At 36.7% G+C, this 20,519-nt stretch overlaps 3 protein-coding genes across 3 annotated transcripts; 2 read left to right on the top strand and 1 right to left on the bottom strand.

Moving 5' to 3' along the window:
- Window positions 1-7,923: 7,923 nt before the first annotated feature.
- On the bottom strand, window positions 7,924-12,798 carry LOC144443869 (nuclear receptor 2C2-associated protein-like). Its single transcript, XM_078133456.1, has 4 exons — window positions 12,761-12,798; window positions 11,028-11,118; window positions 9,453-9,623; window positions 7,924-8,049 (listed from the first exon to the last, which is right to left on the bottom strand). The coding sequence occupies exons 1-4, from the start codon at window positions 12,796-12,798 to the stop codon at window positions 7,924-7,926; spliced, it is 426 nt and encodes a 141-aa protein (XP_077989582.1).
- A 71-nt stretch (window positions 12,799-12,869) lies between these two features.
- LOC144443836 (UPF0235 protein C15orf40 homolog) lies at window positions 12,870-15,913 on the top strand. The gene is made up of 4 exons (XM_078133399.1): window positions 12,870-13,057; window positions 13,824-13,953; window positions 14,660-14,787; window positions 15,736-15,913. The coding sequence occupies exons 1-4, from the start codon at window positions 12,971-12,973 to the stop codon at window positions 15,829-15,831; spliced, it is 441 nt and encodes a 146-aa protein (XP_077989525.1). The 5' UTR covers window positions 12,870-12,970; the 3' UTR covers window positions 15,832-15,913.
- A 1,082-nt stretch (window positions 15,914-16,995) lies between these two features.
- LOC144443853 (cytochrome b-c1 complex subunit 10-like) lies at window positions 16,996-19,541 on the top strand. Its single transcript, XM_078133423.1, has 3 exons — window positions 16,996-17,114; window positions 18,410-18,552; window positions 19,285-19,541. Exons 1-2 carry the CDS (start codon window positions 17,059-17,061, stop codon window positions 18,537-18,539), a joined length of 186 nt encoding a protein of 61 aa, XP_077989549.1. The 5' UTR covers window positions 16,996-17,058; the 3' UTR covers window positions 18,540-18,552; window positions 19,285-19,541.
- Window positions 19,542-20,519: the final 978 nt, after the last annotated feature.

Raw genomic sequence — 20,519 nt, 5'->3', positions numbered from 1 at the left:
TCTATGACAATGATTATAAGAGAAAGGTAATTAGCCAGTACTTTACTGTTTGTCACTTTATATGTACAAATATTGCTTTCTAATACAGAAACTTGTATTTTGTATGTATACATATGATGGGAATATTGATTAACGTTCAGTATATGTAACTGTCATGGGGAGGGTCATGTTTTATAAAATGGGAAAAAGGGGAGGGTCACTTTTTACAAATGGAGAATGGGGGGGGGGGGTCATGTTTTATTTAACAGACCATGTGTGATTTCCTCCAGCCCTTTGTAAATACTGAGGCTCCCTAAATACGTTTTGTTATCAGAAAAATATCCTTATACAAAGTAAGAAATAGAAAAGAAACGTATAAAAATGAAATTAAAACACCCTCTTACACCAAATCAACGCACAAGCTGCCATAGATTACAATATGACTGTCTTAATTGCGGACGGAGGAATTCAGAATTCAATGTGACGGCGAAAGATTCGAGATTCGACTCCCCCCAGTCGCTACTACAATATATAACACTATATAAACACATGATTTACCTCAGATTTGAATTATAGTAATGACGGTTTCATACATGTTTCACTTGAATAACAAAATACACACGCTTCCCACGCAAGAATTTAGGAGTCCATTACAAATTACAGTTTTACTATATGTTTCTCTCTCGAATGGAAATACCGTGCGTACGTGTACAACAGAAACTGGGTCGTAGCATGCATATGAACACAAGGTTACAACAAGCAAACATAACAATATTGAAAATCACAAATACAAAGGGAAGCTTAAGTTTAAAGAATACCACTATATTTTTGACGAACATAAAACATACATTGTTAGCACATGAATAGACATTGACGAATAGTACAAATACAAACATTGACATTTCGCATTAAAATGATTTTACGAATACAAATATGTAAATTAACCCTCAGACAACTAACATGGAAGGTCTACCGTCTATGAATTAACCAATGAAAAAATGAATTTTCGAATGCAAATGGATTTTTTTATGCACGAAAATGTGTTTCATTGAATACTGCTACACATATGCTGTAACCGGTACGGACGTCTGTCCACCTCGAAATGGCGAAATCCGCTAACTTCAACGCCTGTTTGTGTATGGCTGAATTTAATAGGAGGCCAACTCGTAATTATGAGTGACGTAGACATTTCATATATCCAACGTACCTTAGATTTTGAATTTACTGCAGCTGTGGAGGGAGCAATCACAGTTTCAAGACTATTGGAATCTACATCTGCCATTACAACTGTCGATGCCTTTTGTATGGCTTTTTTTCTAGGTCGTCAGTAACAACTCTTTTACCAGGCAATTACACTCAATCGTCGAGGAGTACCAACAGGAATCAATGTACAGAGACCAACATGAGCACTAATGCAAGCTGATTTATTGCCAAACTCGGATCCTTAGCACCGTAAAAACACAATATACATATATGGCATAGAAACTGGGTGTTTCTACATAATTTTATGCAAAATACATGCAAGGTGACACGATTGTGATTAAACAACCAGTGATGAATAAACAATAGCAAGGAACTCAGGTGTGGTTTGCATTCAGGTAACGGTGTTACTTTGGTGTAAACCATTTGATTGGGTGGGAGGGGGGTGGGGGGCTGGAGGACTTGGACCCGATCAGAGGACCCAACAATTAATTTCAACCACCATACCCCTAACAGCACATGTTCTTTTTCGAGAGAGCAGCTCGACAGCATTATTTTTTGCCTAGTAGGGGTACAGTAATTAAAAAAATAACAACAGTATATGCTTTGAGTATTGTCGTCGTGTAGGATATTACTGACAACCCTAGTCCAGTGTCTGTCAATCATCACTTTTTATTTCTTTGATTGCTGTATACATACATACATACATACATACATACATACATACATACATACATACATACATACATACACACACACACACATACATACATACATACATACATACATACATACATACATACACACACACGCACGCACGCACACACACACACACACATACACACACACACACATATTGGTTGTAACTCGGAGTTTCACGCATTGCGCGATCATCAGACAATATATATATATATATATATATATATATATATATATATATATATATATATATATATATATATATATATATATATATATATATATATATATATAACTCGGTGGGTATCAATCTACTAAGACAGTGCTCTATACCGCAGTGGCAGAGCGTAATAGTTTTGGTAGTACTGGAACTCTTTCTTGGTTGTAACTCGGAGTTTCACGCATTGCGCGATCAACAGACAACTGATGATCGCGCAATGCGTGAAACTCCGAGTTACAACCAAGAAAGAGTTCCAGTACTACCAAAACTATATATATATATATATATATATATATATATATATATATATATATATATATATATATATATATATATATATATATATATATATATTACATATATATATATACATACATACATACATACATACATACATACATACATATACACACATACATACATACATACATACATACATACATACATACATACATCAGATTGAATTCAAGGTACTTCTGATAACATATAAAGCACTACATGACACGGCTCCACCATACATATCCCAGCTTCTGAAGTTTTATGAACTCAGCAGTAATCTATGCTCTAAGTCCAAGCTACTTGTCGAAATTAGTCCGGTAAAATCATCGTATGGGAAACGTGCTTTCTCCAATGCTGCAGCAGTCTAATTGTGAAGACAGTGTGATGAACTATCGTGTTTTAAAACTAAAGTGAAGACTCACCTGTTCAGAACAGCATTTTTAACATAAGTGACTTTTCTTTAATATTTTTTTTTGCTTTTATTACAGGTGACACTTTCTAGTGACTGATTCTTATTTATCATTAGTGACTTCTAGAAGAAGTGACTTTTTGCTATCACAAGTACTTTTTACCAGTGATTCTTGTGCATCATTAATGAATTTTATTACATGGGACTCTTTATATTGTCAGTGAACTTTGAGACTCTTTTAGTATGTTTTACACTAGTAGTTTTTATCGTTTTTTGTAGTGTTTCAGCGCCTATGAACTTTTAGGATATATGGCGCTTTACAAGTGATATTATTATTATTTATTATTTATTATTCCAAAAGTAGTTAGTAAAATTGGAAAGTAGGCGGTAAAGTTGAATAGAAGTTTGAGCACAAAATGTTTCACTTGTCTGTAGTTTGAGGGCGCAAAATAGGGCGGGTCCGGGAGGAAGGTTTCAAGTCCCTCCTCCCGCCCCTGGAGATTTTTGACATTCAAGGACTAAAAAACCCACTTTCTGGTGATATGTTAACATATCGAGGTATTAATAAAAGTAAGTAAACTTTTTAAATGAAAATGCAAGGGAGCAGTGTGTGTGTGTGTGTGTGTGCGGGGGGGGGGTACCCTAGAAAGTTTTGAAATTAAGGACTAAAAAGTGCTACCTGCATGGTGTTATTGTAACAGTCATGTTGAGGTGATAACAATACCATCTCCCGATCACAATTGAAATTTGAATTCAGAAAACTAACACCGAGAAAATTTCCCAAAGTATATTGTTGCATGCCGTACCATTAACAAATATTTATCATTCGAAATAAAATAAGTTTTAGTCACACACAAATAAACGATATGGGGGGGGGGGGGGGATATGTGACTTCTACGAATACTTGTTTTTCCTGCTTTTGACCGAAAATCTCTTGAAAATCCTCCGGTCCCTCAGAAATCAAATGGTTTACCCCTTACAACAATGTCAAGGTCGCCTTTGTTGGTATATCATTGTTCACACTATCAGCAAGGTGGAATCTGTGTTGAAACAATAGTGTCAACATATTGCATAAGAGTGACGTGGCCACGAAACTACAATCTATATTCATTTGCCATCTTTATTTATGATGTAATAGATGTAGGTTTATTGATGTTACAACTATTTTGAATATGGAACATCACAGAAAACAGTAAACAAAGGACGCAAATGTAAAATCACGGATAATCACAGTCCATGGAAGTACCACCCATTTCCATACACAGTCCTTCTAGTATAAGAGAGACGACTCTTTGCCCCGATGTCAAGCTTACTTGTAGATTTTTGAGATGATTGCTATGAGATATTTATACGCACTAACATAGCAATGAAAGTCAGGCTATTTAAAACAGATATAGACGTGTTGGACTTGCCATGCATTCGCTTGATTGAATACACTTTTTGCCTCGAGCTACATGGTATTTAGTCTAGATGCTAGACCTCGGATGTTCTTCCGATACAATACGACACATGACCAACATCGCTATCGTATCGGAAGAAAGCCCGAACGTCTAGCAGCAAGACTGTACATGGTATTTTGAGCTACATTTATCAAACGAGATGATTTACATATATATGATTTACATATATGTTACGTATCTTGTTATTCTCCAACCATCTTCATGTCTGTCATGAGTACAAGAAGTAGTGGATGCTTTCTTATCAGAAAATACCTATATCCATATTATATGACACTACGATGTCCTTCCACCAACTTTGCATTTTTAAAAAAAATGGAAAATCTAAATTATTTTCTTCGTTATTCTAGACAGTATACAAGGCAGATCATAGGGTAAAGAACAGATAATCAATTTTGTTCTCGCGATTTTCCGAATTTCTAATATTATTTTCTCTACATTTCAAATAAAGTTTTAAATGTGGTTTCCTCTCACCACCCCCTCCACTATTTTCTTCTGTTACCACTGTCTTATCAGATGTTTTCCAACTTTGCATTAATTAGCAGATTGCTAATCCTAGAACAAACTCACGTTCTTAAAACTAGTAACACGTTGCACGGTAAGTGTAAAAATCTACTGGTCCAACTAATGGCAGTATACGTGTTACCACAGACAAGTATCTTCTTAATTGCCTGTAGTGTTACCTCCATTAGTCGGATTAGTGGATGTAACACTCACTGATTTTCGGAAAATCGCGAGAACAAAATTGATTATTCGTTCTTTACTCTATGATCTACCCTGTAAACTTCCCTGTGGCTAGATTAAGCCATGTCTGGTCTATATGCACCAACAACAACCGTGGTGTCTCAATAAAAAGCGAGAACTCACCGACATATTGATAGCGACGTTTAGCGTGGTGTCAGTATTGTCTTGAATCGATATACACACTTGTTGGATATTGGAGTCAATTTCTGTGGACACTAATTGAATCGATTCCTCAGAATGAACTTGGACTTCTTCAGACAACTGGCTGTTGGATGACCATTCGATCACCTCATCTCCTTTAGACAAACTCATCTCACAGGATCTTTGGAATGACTGCTCCGTGATGCACTTTTAGTGCTGTATTTCGACAGAAAGTCGAACCGATGTGACCACTTTATCAGTTGGACCATGGACATCCATGGTTGGACAAATACAAGGCCGATAACATGAACGACAATGACAACCATGGAGTTCAATAAGTGGCAAAGCCTATCTTTCACCGTATTACTTCCCCGGGGGGCTACTCCCCTTATATGAGTATACGTATATGTGCCGCCCTTTGGGGTGCATTTTCTAACCCTTTTGGTCTAAAATGGGGTGTTTTTTCGAGTTGAAGAGTCTAAAATGGGATCCACTTTCCATTATTTTTTATTTTGCTTGGTCTAAAATGTGGTCCACTGTCCTTACCAATCGTAATTGCCATTAATTGCCCCAAAATGTTGCCTTCTAAGGAAAAAATAGTTCGGTCTAAACTTTCATCTTTTAGAATCCTGTAATGGTCTAAAATGGGGTCTTGATTTTTGGTCAAAGTGGGTCTAAAATGGGGTCTGGGGTTTCCAGCACTGGCCACACACCCATACCAGAGTTGGCTATTGGTACCGCCCCCGGGATAACTTCTTATGTATAGGGATCATGTAGCATACACCCCATACCCTAATTTTCACGGTAAGCCGTTTTGCAAATAGACTAAAGGACAAAGTCAACAAAGTTTTTGGACTGTATTATCAAAAACTTTTGCATGAATAAATATTACACGAAGTGTAGCTATCCTTGGCCTTGAATCTGAAGACGGATAGCCTTTAGACTATAGTCCTGCTTGCAGACGAAGGAATAAAGTTTCTGACAACGACTGTTTCCTTCTCTCGGTGTTTTTGTCAGAATCGAGTCCCGACCCACTCCGTCTGCAGCAGGACCACCCCTAGACTAGATTCACTTTATTAATGTTTCTTTCTTTAGCGGACCAATATTACATGAAAACGGGAAATCTTTTCATTTCAGGCTCCCAATCATTACAAATCATACGGCAGGGAGCAAACAGACATCGTAGTCTATTATATACTACTTTTTTACCATGACACATCACCGCTTTATAGTCCATATTGAATATACACGTGTTTACTTTAGGGCCCTATCATTATTTATGGCTGGGGGGGGGGGGTCTCCAGAAAATTTGAGGGGTCATTGGCAAATTCAATACAGATCGTTACAGTCACCCCTGGGGGAAGGAATTGCTGAAGTCGTGGGCACTGGTTGTTCTCAATTATTTTCCGGTCAAATTGATAGAAAGCATGATAAAATCAAATGAAAATGGATTGTTACATAACAATAACATTCACCATAAACACTGGAGTGAAGGATCAATGACCTCGGGTGTACATCCTTTCAGAAACAAGTCATTGAGAATGACATAGTCCCAGCTATGATTGGATTTTAAGGAATTATCACTACTCTGATCACGCAACAACACTTGTGAACCTAAATCAAACAGACTTAGATATGTTGTGTCTGCTTGTTGGACATGGAACATGCCTACAACAATAAAGGATGGGTCGGGTATGGGGGATCATACCACGACGAAAATGGATATGCACGTGTATGTCATAGAACACTGTCCTAATACCAACTTTGAATGAGATCTGTTCAAGCATGTCTGAGTTATGGCTTTGGACATGGAAAATTCACAAACAAAATGGCTGCTAGGCGGCCATATTGGATCGTATCATGACAACAATGGATATGCACATGTATGTCATAGAACACTGTCCTAATACCAACTTTGAATGAGATCTGTACAAGCAAGTCTGAGTTATGGCTTTGGAAACAAAATGGCTGCTAGGCGGCCATATTGGATCGTATCATAAAACAAATTGACGTGCATATGTATGTTGCCCCTGTACCAAGTTTGAAAAAAATTGGTCCAGGCATCTCCAAGAAACGGCTGCGGACGGACGGACGGACGGACGGACGCACAGACGCACGGACACACGGACGCACAGACACACAGACAGACGGAACCCAATCCATAAGTCCCCGTCCCGGATTTTGTCCGGCGGGGACTAATAACTACTGTACATGTTTTGCCATATGTTTAGCTGAACTTGGGCATTTTGCCCTCTATAAAGCAACCTTCAGTCACTTGTCGTATTGGGAGAAAGCCTGAAGGTCTAACAGCTTGACTAAACAATAGTTTTCCTGTGAATAAAATAGCTGAATTTTATTACATTTCATTTTAGAATAATATAATTTTATTTTTTCTGTGGACAAATTTAAAAGAGCAAAGTGCTTTGCAGTGCTATCCATAGACCCTCAGCCTCTGGGTGGAGGGTCTATGTGCTATCTAAGTAAACAATAATCCCCCATACCATTAAAAGTAGGAATACCATTCTCGCCAACCAGAGTACAAATTCTCCCGACGAAACGAAAAATGATACTTTTGATGGTGTATCTCGGAGAGCACCTTAAAAGAGCCTGTGGTTTATGGTGATGATGACTACATGAGATTTGAGTAACTTCAGGACATATAGAATTGCAAGACAATAACAATAATTCATAACTATTTTGTAGGTTTACATTTTTACTACTCAGTGACTAATCCCTTAACTTCAAAGACCACAAATGACTCTCCAAGTATAATTTTAAAACATCTTTTATTTTTGTCATGTTTCTTGAATTCTGCCGATAACATCTAATTTGTAAATAGTGATTCTTCCAAAAAAATCTGTACTATCATTAAATACTATTTTAAGTTTGGTTACCATGGCACTAGAAGAAATAGGAAATCTGTGAAGGAAAAATAGTTAAGGTAACACAACCCAATAATGGAATAGTTAAGAAATGGTGTGATCATGGTATAATAATGAGAAAGGATATGTACTTTGATGACAACATATTGGTCAATCATTCATTTTGCCAAGTTTATTTTTTGGTGCAATTTTAAAACTTTTTTGTCTGATAGCATAAATTTGCTAACTTATCTATCTATTTATTGCATCCCCTTTGGACCAGGGGCTCAAAACTAACCAAAGCTAACCTTTAATACAGGTTTCTTTAAAAACACCTCGGCTAGTCTTGTTTACATACTTTTTACACATAAGGTGACACATGCACACTTGACTTGCCTTGTTGTAACATGATTCAAATGATCCAGCTACTTCTACTGGGATTATATCAGCTAGTCACAAATGTTTAAAAAGCTAGAATCTTCATTTTACATGGAAAAAGATTTAGTGATTTCATTTTTGACTGACTTCTGCCTACAAACTGCTCATGTTCACTACTTCTACTTATGGGTAAAGTTCATTAATTTGCCAATAAGTGGCCGGCTTATCTCTTTGAGCTGTGTGCATATATGTCTGACTTCTACCTATGCAGCCAAAAACCTAGTTTGCTTACAACTCTTACTGGCCAACATCTCCTATCTACAAGCTGGTCATGTTCTGAGTCGGCCATCTGTTATGCATTGTTTGGCCAAGTTCAAAACCTGTCATTTTCTCCAGTCTGAGTTAGCTAACTAACTTTCAAACTGGCCAACTTCTCCTATCTACAGGCTGGTCATGTTTTTAGCTGTTGACTCTGATGTATTGGTTGGCCAAGTTCATAACTGGCCAATTTTTACTGTCTTTTATTGGCTGGCTAGCTGGCCAACATCTCTTGTCTACAAGCTGGTCATGTTTTAAGTTGTTGACTCTGATGTAGTATTGGTTGGCCAAGTTCAGAACTGGCAAATTTTTTCTGTCTGTAAGTTAGCTAAATTTCTAACTGGCCAACTTCTCCTATGTAAAGGCTGGCCATATTTTAGCTGGTTGACTCTGGTGTATTTGTTGGCAAAGTTCATAACTGGCCAATTTTTACTGTCTGTATAAAGTTGGCTAAATCTCTAACTGGCCAACTTCTCCTATCTACAGTCTGACCATGTTTTTAGATGGTCAACTTTTATTAATTGGTCAGCCAAATTCATAACTGGCCAATTTCTCCTGTCTAAGAGTTGGTTAAATTTCTAACTGGCCAACTTCTATACAATTGCACAATGAGTTCATAAATGGCCAATTTCCCCTGCATATTAGTTGGCCAATTTCATAATTGCCAAATTTCTTGTTACTGTACCATGATTTTGACATCTAAGCAGACACTAAGAAAACTCGAACTGATTCACCAACTTTTGACAAAGAAACAAAACAAAGGATATTTGTAATGAGTTAACATCTTCTGGATAAAATTCTGTTATTCTTGTAAATTCATCTCCATGGAAACCATCAATGCAGCACTCTTTGCCCACAAAACCACCTTGAAATTGTATCTGTAATTCTTCTATCTTGACAGGGTTGGGAAAATTCAATAATACCCACTGCGGTGACCCCTGCATAGAAATCAACAATAACATCATTGTATATTCATGATGGCTGAATGGTTAGTTTGGCTTGGAAGCAATGTGATTAAAATCTCATGTGGTGAATACGGCTCGATTTCTTTATTTACCTGTTTCTTTGTTGTGATGGTGGTGATCACTTACAGAACAACAAAATTGAAAACACACAACACTAAACAAGTGAAGTAGATGTAAATAAAGAAATCAAGCCGTATTCACCACATCTGATTTTAGTCAGATTGGCTTGGAATGTGCAGCTTGCAGGTTTGATCCTCACCACAGTCATTTGTTTCAGAATGACTAAAGTCCTTGGGCAAGATTTGAACATGATTGTGGTTGCATGATGGAGGCTGCAATGTGACTGCTTAAATCCTATGCGCTTAGGGATGATCACGCAATGTTGCACAAGCTCAATAAAGGAACATGCCCCTCAGCAATCTTTTAATGAACAAATATTTCTGAAACTGGCATCCATCAAAATTGAATGTATGTGATTCCATAAAGATACAGCATACATACTATTAGCATCTTAGGATGAGATCCAATGAAGATGACATTTTGATCGAAATCTATATATACATAACCAGTGTATGCAAGTAGCAACTTATGGTAGCCTATCTAGATGGAAAGATTCAGATAAGATATTTGCCTTCCTATCAAACACTCTCCAAGAAAGCAAAATGTCAAATTCAAGTCTATGCTTGCAAGTAGATAAGCTACATCTAAAGCAGTCAGATAAACATTGATGCCATATACTACAGTGACATTCACTGACTGCATGATTGCACTCTCTAGAATTGTAAGATACATTTGTGTCATTCCACCCACAACCAGAAGGGCTATCGGCTGATGTGTGAGGGCACCTCAACATGGCGTCTCTTACAGACTATGGATGAGTTCAGTGTAAAAGCCATTTGTGATCCGTTAGCTCAACTGTCCACAGCACTGATCTGTGACTATGCTCATAGCAGACCAGAGTTAGCACTGTCACATATCCAGAGAGGCTAGCTAACTGATTGCAATTGGTTTTTATCTGAATGTGCCCATAGCAACAAATTAAAATTTGCTTGATGTATCACTGATGTACAGCATGCTGTTTGATGTTCCCCTAGTCCTTACTATGTGAACCACAAGGAAACACAGTAACTATTAATTATCATTTTGACCCATACCGGAAAATGTATGTTGCAATCGAAGGCACAATGAAAGTTAATTGACTTGGGCAAAGAACTGAAAGAGAAGTTACTTAACGTTTGATGGCACATACCCAGGTGGTAATACTGACATCAAGAGAAACAAAAAGGCAACTAGATGTTTGAATGAAATTACATACATACATTTATTGTCTTCAAGGATACAACCTGGTACAGATATAAACTTTGCAGACACACATACCTGATCTGAATTCCAGCAAGTTTCTTCACAACCATCAAACATATACTTTTTACCAAATTGTTTGACATCCCGATTTAAGACGGAACTGACTCTGAAATTAGAAAGTATAAAAAGTCAGATTAGGTATCATTGGTTCTGGTAATAACTATTGGATGACACAATAGTATAGTCTGGAGGCTATCTGTGGTTTCAATCTTCTTTGATCTCTCGCTCCCCCCCTCTCTCTCTCTCTCCCTCTCCCTCCCTCCCTCCCTCCCTCCCTCCCTCCCTCCCCCCCTCTCTCTCCTCTCTCTCTCTCTCTCTCTCTCTCTCTCTCTCTCTCTCTCTCTCTCTCTCTCTCTCTCTCTCTCTCTCTCTCTCTCTCTCTCTCTCTCTCTCTCTCTCTCTCTCTCTCTCTCTCTCTCTCTCTCTCTCTCTCTCTCTCTCTCTCTCTCTCTCTCTCTCTCTCTCTCTCTCTCTCTCTCGTCTAGTCAAATCTAATCCGGTGAAAATCTAGCTTTAGTACATGCTGACAAAAGTCATGTCAGTATATTCTAGACAATATCTGTGAGCTTGATTTTTCTCCACATCTAGTCAAATGAATATAATCTTTAGAAAATTTATAAACCTCCTGCTGGGGAAAGGGCGAACAGCAGATATATAAGTGCACAGGGTATGTCAGTAGTAATCCATCACACACTCACAGGTAGTTCTAATTGGTTACTTTGTTCAATTTACAACAAACTACCTCCAGTCTGAAAGTAAGTCACATGACAGCGCGATAACATCATCACGTTCATATATCAATACTCTAATAGCATTTAACAACTGCTGTATGCACTGGTATCAGAACGAAATGTTGTTCTCGAAAACTCGCTTGACTTTACGGACAGATTGATCAGAGAAAATTGAACCCAGATAGCTTCTAGACTATGTCAGTAGTAATTAATCCACCACACATTGGTAGGCACTAATTGGGTAATTCTGTCAATAAAAACATGATCCTTGATCCTGATATACAAATTATGTTTACATCATAACTCTAACTGCCACCTACAAGTTTGAATGTAAGTAACATGATAAGGCCATCGGACTCAAGTTGGAATAAATACAGCTGTTGGTGGTAATTTAAAATTTGGCACAGAATGTGATTCTATACATCCATTTTGACTAGACATGAGCGAGATCGAAGAGAATTGAAGCCAGGGATAGCTTCTAGACTACTGTATATTAAATGTAGTACAGCGTTTACAAAAACCTAAGTTTGCTTTACGAAACTTTTCAATATAACAATTGAACAAAGTAACTGGCAATGGAACACAGGAACCTCAGTCTACATTTTGTTACACGGTACATCTTGTTTACATAAATTACAATATTATAAACAAATAAATAAACAAGACAACAAAAATATACGAAATATCAATTTTATCCCCCACAAACGTAACAGTCATAGAAGGTAAAGACTACCACATAAATTAAATAACAAACAAGTAATTTTTTAGTGTATCACCATTTTAGTAAATATTGCATATCAATATTCCTTGCATATTATTATTATAACATCAAGAACATTAACTTAAACTGATCAGCCCACAAGTGACTGTGATCAAAGTTCATCCTGAATGGAATATTAGGATTTGAGGATCAAGTTTAATTGTATTTGTCCTCGGTGGTTATTCTTATTTTCATTTCATTTACCCATGTTGATCCTGCAAGGCCAATAAATACAATGTATGGTTAATTTTGCTTACCGTTTGTTTACATCGAGGTTTATCAAGGAGGCCGCCATCTTATTTTGGGCATGGTCTTCTCGATTTCAGGGCGTAGAGGGCTCACTCTCTCTTGTTGACCAGCTGGGGATTGTAAACATGTAAAAAATGTGGCTCCTCGAACGTTAGTGGATGTATTGATGTACATTTGTATATACATGTCTGGACTGCAGAAATACATTTTTTTTTCGAATGACACGTTTTCCTAGTACATTTTACAGGTATATACGGACCACTCCAAGCATGCCTAAAAAGAAAAGTCCGCAGACCAAGGGAAAGGTATCACAGAGAATGTGACTGTCTACTTTGATAGTTGTATAATATAATAATTTGTAGTTTGAATTACATTATTAAATTAAATATAGAATTAATCGGATTTGGAATATTGCAGTATAACAATGACAATAGTGTTTAGGATACAGTCAGAAGTTAATCACAGGCTTTTTAAAATGTCTTTGTGTCTTTGCAAACATTTTAGTCATGTCAAGACTTTCAAAACACCATATTTTACAGAAAGAAATTAGTGTTGTGTATATATATATATATATATATATATATATATATATATATATATATATATATATATATATATATATATATATATATATATATATATATATATATATATATATATATATACAGGTATATACATAAATTATATCATTGCAAGCTTGGATATAAGAATATTCAATTGCCTTGTAATATCTGATGATGTGTGTGTACAATCCATAGAGAGAAGTTGGTACACTGTTGTCTGCTTGCATGCTAAGTTGACTCATGTAGTCTAATGTACATATCAGTATAATCATGTAAGTATATGATATCAGTTGCTTGGAATGTAGCAATTAGGAAGTTTTACTGCTGGCCATATGGATTACAGTATATGTTGTCATGGACACTACAAGCCTTTCATTTGATCATTCATCAATTTATCTTTCTGTACTTATAATAATTGAACAAACCTGTTCAGGTTGAAGTTACAGTATTTAAGTTTATACATGCACCCTACTCAGAATTCCATGCAGGTCCATGTGTTTTATTACAGAGGCCAAATGAAAGTGATACAAAATCTGCTGGTCAAGTGAGTCCTGCTGGTCCAGTTAAAACCAACAAGGATGGCTCCATCAGTATCACCATACAAGCTAAACCAGGAGCCAAGCAAAATGCTATCACAGGTATATATATATATACATGTAGTCTGATTACTCTAGTCCAGTACAATGTTTGAATCCTATGTTCAGATCTAGCCTTGGAGGATGAGGATTGGCAAGAGGGCATAAGGGAGGTATAATGCTTTATGACTGGGGTTGGGAGGGTGTGTGGATGGGGGTGGAAGAGTCAACAAAGAACCTTAAACAATTTGAATATCCATCCCCCCTCCCCTGTTCTGCACAAGTTTTTTGAATGACTCCCCTAAACTATCACATTTGCTGATATAGTTGTCCAGTGACTATAGATGTGGCATTCACAATCATTCTGTCATCAACATCAAAGTTGGTCAGTTTGTCCCCACCCCTCTTCCTTTCCTCATTATTCAAGTGATCGCCTCCTCTTTGTGTACATGGGATTTTCAAGTAACTTTTTTCGACCTATATTCCTCTGAACCCCCAGCCATAAATAATGACAGCTCCCTAACCAGTACTCTTTGCAAAGAAAACAAAGTGTGAATTGTGATTATACAGTGGATAAACCTCCTTATACATTTATACCAGCATTTCCCAATTTTATCGTACGAGGGAAGAAAACTTATTTCTTTATTATATTTACTAAGAAACCCAAATAATTATGATTTTTATTTGCACATCATATGAAAACATTTTTGAAAAATCTTCTATATGTGATCAACGAAAATGGTAATTTTTCACAAATTACCTTGTATAGATATATCCAGTGACAGTGTTGGTGTACAAATTGCTGCACCACCAGTCGATGGAGAAGCTAATACAGAACTTGTCAGATATCTTGCATCAGTACTCAGTCTTCGGAAAAGTCATGTAGAACTGGATAAGGTGTGTAGAATTTGTAGTAGCCAGCGTCTACTTGATTGAGCTGTGATTCTGCTTCACTCATTCACTATTATCCTTAGGGAGAGGAGGACAGCAAAGTCACATATCTAGTGACTGTGACGTAGACAAATTTGCAGTTTATTTCTGAGATGGTTTTATAACTGGTGGTAATCTGAACTCGAGCATTATCATATGAATTACTTACCATTCTTGTTATGAAACCTGATAAATGTTGAGGTTTTGACTGTTGAAACCCCTATTTTTAGGGTGTAATCACATAGACGTACTAGAAACTAAGTCATTATTCCATCCTAATCCTGCCAGGTCTGTGTTTGTTAGTAGTTAACCTGAAGTGGGTTAAAAGGTTAAACCCAACAATGAATTTACCAATTTTAATGAAATGCATAGGTATGTCAAGATAATACAACAGATATGTTACAAATAATACAGCATACAAACCCATTAATTCAGATTATGTGACCATCAGCGGTAATATTTTAGTTTCACATGGTAATATCTTTTATCTATGTGTTTACTTCGGTTCAGTTCCTTTAGCTGTTTAACGAAACCTTTACTACTGATGTTGATGAACTTATTTGAATTTTTTGAAGTTGAATTTCATGCAATTCTCTGTACACTATAGCTGAATCCATTTGCTCTCCTTTGCTTCAATTCCTGTACAGTGAATATACATGCTATACTTGCTGTGCAAGTATCTCAGTATAGGTTTTGTCCTCAGCTAGTAGTACATATACATGCATCATATGCTGCATAGTCCACTGCAGTACACCCATGATGATGCTGAAGAGACATCAGCAGAAATGTGGGATTCACTTGCAAGAAATATTGTGATTATATGAGTAGAAATTTTGATTAAGTTAAGCCAGAGTCCATGAACACTCATTCTAGCATACCGTATTGCTGATTTGTTATTTATTTTCTACTTTCTAGGGTTCAAAATCAAGATCCAAGACCATCAAAATAACAGACACAAATTTATCAGTGGATGAAGTTGTAGATAAATTAACCATGGAGAAAGACAGTTGACAAATGACACATTCAAACTATTTATGTTTAGTGTTCCCTGGTTTATTATTTTTTTAATTGTGTGCCTCATTTGTTACGTACCTCAATATACACATGTAATCTTGTCATTGTTTGAGATAGGTACATCTGAGATACTTGCTGGGGTGGGGATGGGGGTGGGGGAGGGGGTGGATGTTGGGGATGGTGTGTGTGTGTGTGTGTGTGTGTGTGTGTGTGTTGGATGGGGTGCTAAAATTAAGCTCTTATTGCCCAAGGGCATTATGGAGGAAAATGTAGTACCTCATTAAAACTGCTATTTTTAAAAACACACGCTGTCAAATATTGGCAATCTAACCAGAAAACATGACAAAAATCAACATACATTCCAACATGTAACATTCACTTGGCATATAATAAATATAATTATACCCCCCAAGTATAGGAGCTTGTGCCTATGGATTGGGATGGTCAATCAAAATCAATATACATTTCCCACCATATAACATTCGCTTGGCATGTAATAAATATATTATGGCCCTGAGTATAGGAAATTATACCTACAGAGAGGGAATTGGTTGATCTGATCAGTTTGCACAAATACCCATATTGAGCAGTAATGCAGTAATATATCATATGTAAGGGGTACATTTCAGTGTCTGAATGTATTTATCTTGGGTATGTGTGTCACTGTGTATGTAAGTATTTGAATGTGTTCTGTATGTTTGATATTATCTGATATGCCCAAAGGAAAATTTCCATTGTTTGTATTTCATTTAAACAATAATGGTTTTATATAGATACTGAAGTGACTTTATACTGCTTAAATATGATTATCATAGTATAAAAGTTCATAACATATGCAAAATAGAAATTGTAGATAGTTGATATCACGGAATTTATAAAGTTCAAATTAGATTATGACATTCGTTTATACTTTTATAACTTTCAGCAATACATGTAGTCAAGACTTTGTAATCTGTTGAAGTAAATAAATAAATGGGTAAATACAGTAGCTGGATTTGTAAGGAGAGATGTTATTAACAGTGATAATGAAATTCTACTGGTATTTACTTTATGTCTATCTGAATGAATGAATGAATGTGAACCATTGATCGATGTTATCAGCTCAGTGCCGTGTGAGGGCGCTGCATAATCAAATGACCTCACGATGCCCCACGATTGACCTTGTTCGCCATTTTTAATTTTGCCGGCTGCTGTGTGGTGCCTGTGCTTCGTAACTGTATCAAAATGTCGATCATACAGAGGCTAGTTGGACGTAAATATATTGAACTTGCGAGAAATTGGTGAGTTTAATTTGTGTACGAGTATCACTGTCATTTTTATGCTTTATCGTCTTATACAAGTCGGAATTACGACGAGTAGAGGTTCTGACGCTAGTGAAACGACGTCCCCTATAGTGTACAGCGTTACTAGTACTCGTTACAATCTTCCGCACACGTATACACTTCATATCACTCGGTACAGTAGTATTGTAGTGTTATAGTACCAAATGGATGATAGATATGACAAACCAGTCCACAGTTACATCATGACCACTGTTACGTCAATTTATAGCAGTATAGTGTATTTACGAACCCCAACAAAAAATCTACACTCCCACCCCCTGTAGGCTACAGACCCATAAAACCGGTAACTCTCCCTTGGTGATATATCCCCATTTCTACCCATTTTAGTGAACAATATGACGATGGGTGTATTTACCACCATATTATGATACCCTAAATTCTATTTCTAGTATCTGATCTATGCCATGGTCATTAGAATTATTCCATTTGGTTACATACAGATTCATTGGTTTTGTTACTACTATGTGACATTTGGTGAAAATCGTGTACTGTAATTTTGTCACAGATAGGGAGGAGGACACTTACGGTACTTGTAGGGGCCATAGCCAACCTTTCCTTGATGTCCCATTGTTGGTGTAGTTCTCTGCATCTCCAAAATAGTCTGAAATCCTTGCTTTCTCGGGGTGATATTACAGAGTATATTGGCTATATCATGTACATTGTAATGTTACTAAGGCCAAGACTATGGTACTGGCTGCAAAGACCTGCAAAGTAATCTGATGGGTGCTGGCCATGATGGGTATTGTGCCTGACAGGCACTAAGAGTTTATGCAGCCCAGTTTTCACATGTTTGTTTATAAACGTATACCATAGACTTCACCACTGACTGTATGTTGTACTCACAGAACACAAAGTAACAAAGCACAAAGACATCTTGTAATTTCTGGCCAATCTATGTATAACATGAAAATCATACTCCAAACCACTCCATTTTATGCCTAAATGGTAACAGATCAACCACCAAAACCCATGATTCTCATTCCTGATCTCACGATGGCAAGCGTTTGTTGTCTGTGGCCAGTGACTCTCTATACCAGGATTAGATATTGCTGCTGATACAAATGTAGTAAGATGAGACACTAGCACTAATCATGGAGTTCCCCTCCCTGTTTAGTTTCACTTCCCTCCCCCCCCTCAAAAACTTTAAATTTGTATATTGAAACAAATACATACATAAAATGAGTTCGTCTAAGTTTGCTTATGTATTGTTTGTATTGTCTTGTTTACTGTAGGAAAAGTACTGGATACACATGGACTGCTGTAGCAGGGGTTGGCGTTATCTGGCTGTGTAATTGGCAAGCAGTGTTAGGTTATGTACCATTCATCAAGGATCAGTACAAAAAAGATGATGAAGAATCATAGTTTGCACTTAAATGTAAGTGAACACAGTTAGAATTAAGTACCCGTGTGAGGGCGCTAACCCGAGGAGATACGGTAGTAGTTCTGAACTTAGTCTGTATGAGGGCGCCTGTCATGGCATACCTTACTGACTTTTCTGAATTGAGATTGTAAATAATTTACCTTGGTGAATGTATTTATTGCACTATACTGTATAGTGCTTTTAAGAATGAGATACTATTTTGTTCAACTTCGAGCAATTCTATGGATTTCTTGAAATATATGTTGAAATATATGAAAACCAGGATCTGCATTGTCAACACACTTGAGCGGCAAGAGGCAGAGAGGTAGATAACTAATTGACGATTTTCCAGTTCCAAGATGCATTGTGTAAGACGAGGTCACATTTAAGGTTACATTTTGGATGGAATTGTTTGTGTTACACCTAACTTAAATCACATTTACATGATGGAAATATGGAAAGACTTTGACCTCTTTCGGACAAAGACTAAATACCATCATTGACAGGATTTTAGTTGTGAATCCAGGGTACAGTCAGGTGACAACCATCCCCCAAGTAGCATATGCAAAACTGTCTATGTACAGAATACATGGCGTTGTGTGTAGAGGTGTGCGATAATCTTGGAACTGACCGCACGTCCATCACACCGTACATCTTGATTTGAATTTGCTAACGATGGAAGGTTGTCAATCAAAATTGAAAGCTTGTAGAAATCTGATGGTGTTCTATTTGCATTTTATCTTACAGAATGATGTTTGTGGTTTCCTGTAGTGGTTTGGTTCTATTTCCAGATGTTTACCCCAGCTCTTCAACTTGTCCATGAAATTCAGAAGATATTAACACTACTCCTAGACGTCCTTAAATCTCCAGCGTTTCAGTGTAAAGTCTGTTTGCTAGCTTCACTCGCTGCATTTTGTACAAACATTACTTTTAGGAAGTAAAGTCTATGTAGATCACAAGGAGACGAAGGATTGCTTATTGTAATTTAAAACATGTTTAAAATAAAATTGTGTGTTTAAAAATATGTATATTGAGTCTTGTGTTTAATAGGCATGCTCAGTCGAGATGATCTACAATACTTGGCTATGACAGTCTTGTTCCCCAATAGTCGAGCAAACAACATTGCCAAGCCAGATAGTCAAGTCTCTAGATTAATACATGGATGTATAAGGGGAGATATACCTCAGTATTGTGTACTTAATATTGGGAAAGAAGTTGGTGGGCAGTGACCCAGATGAAACGTTATTTTATAATAGTAACACACCCCTGACGATGCTGACATTAGTTTATAATAGTAGTGTAGCATTACTGGATAAAATAATAACTTCAATGCCAAACTTAAGTCATATGGACATATACGATAAACTATGCCATTTAGTGTTAAAATTTCCCATTCATACTACAAACTTTCTACACGAAGCATTTAATCATAGGAAAACCTTTATTTATAATTAAAACGTATGTGATATTTATTTATGTATTTTGATATTTCTTTTGTGTCCTATAAGCCAGAGAGCTGGATGTGACTCTTTTGTTTGTCAATTTTATTTAAGCACTGTATAATTTAAATAAGTCCACATAGGACACCTTAATAAACAAAAACATAACATAACAGTAGTACACCCCTGACAATGCTGACAAGACTGTGAAAATTTGAGATTCACTTCCAAGAAATATTTTGACTCTGTGAGTAGAAATTTCCTAACTAAGTTTGAACCCAGAGTCTATGAACATTCATTCTCACATTAGTTTATAACTTTATGAAAAACAAGTAGGTGGTCTCTATAGCCCAGACAGACAAGGACTCTGACATACTGAAGCATGATATCACAAAACCTATGTCTTACCAAAGTAATGACAAAGCCAACTAAAAATTGACTTTGGACATACATAGGCTTCCAGAAAAGGAGAGCTATGTTTGTTATTACAGTTGCCATAAAAAGTGAACCACCATATCAGTATTAAAATCAACTGGAAAAAAA

This window comes from Glandiceps talaboti, chromosome 12 (assembly GCF_964340395.1).
Source record: "Glandiceps talaboti chromosome 12, keGlaTala1.1, whole genome shotgun sequence".
Lineage (NCBI taxonomy): Eukaryota > Metazoa > Hemichordata > Enteropneusta > Spengelidae > Glandiceps > Glandiceps talaboti.
Note: the sequence above shows the minus strand (reverse complement) of the source record. Positions and strands in the feature narration are given on the sequence as shown.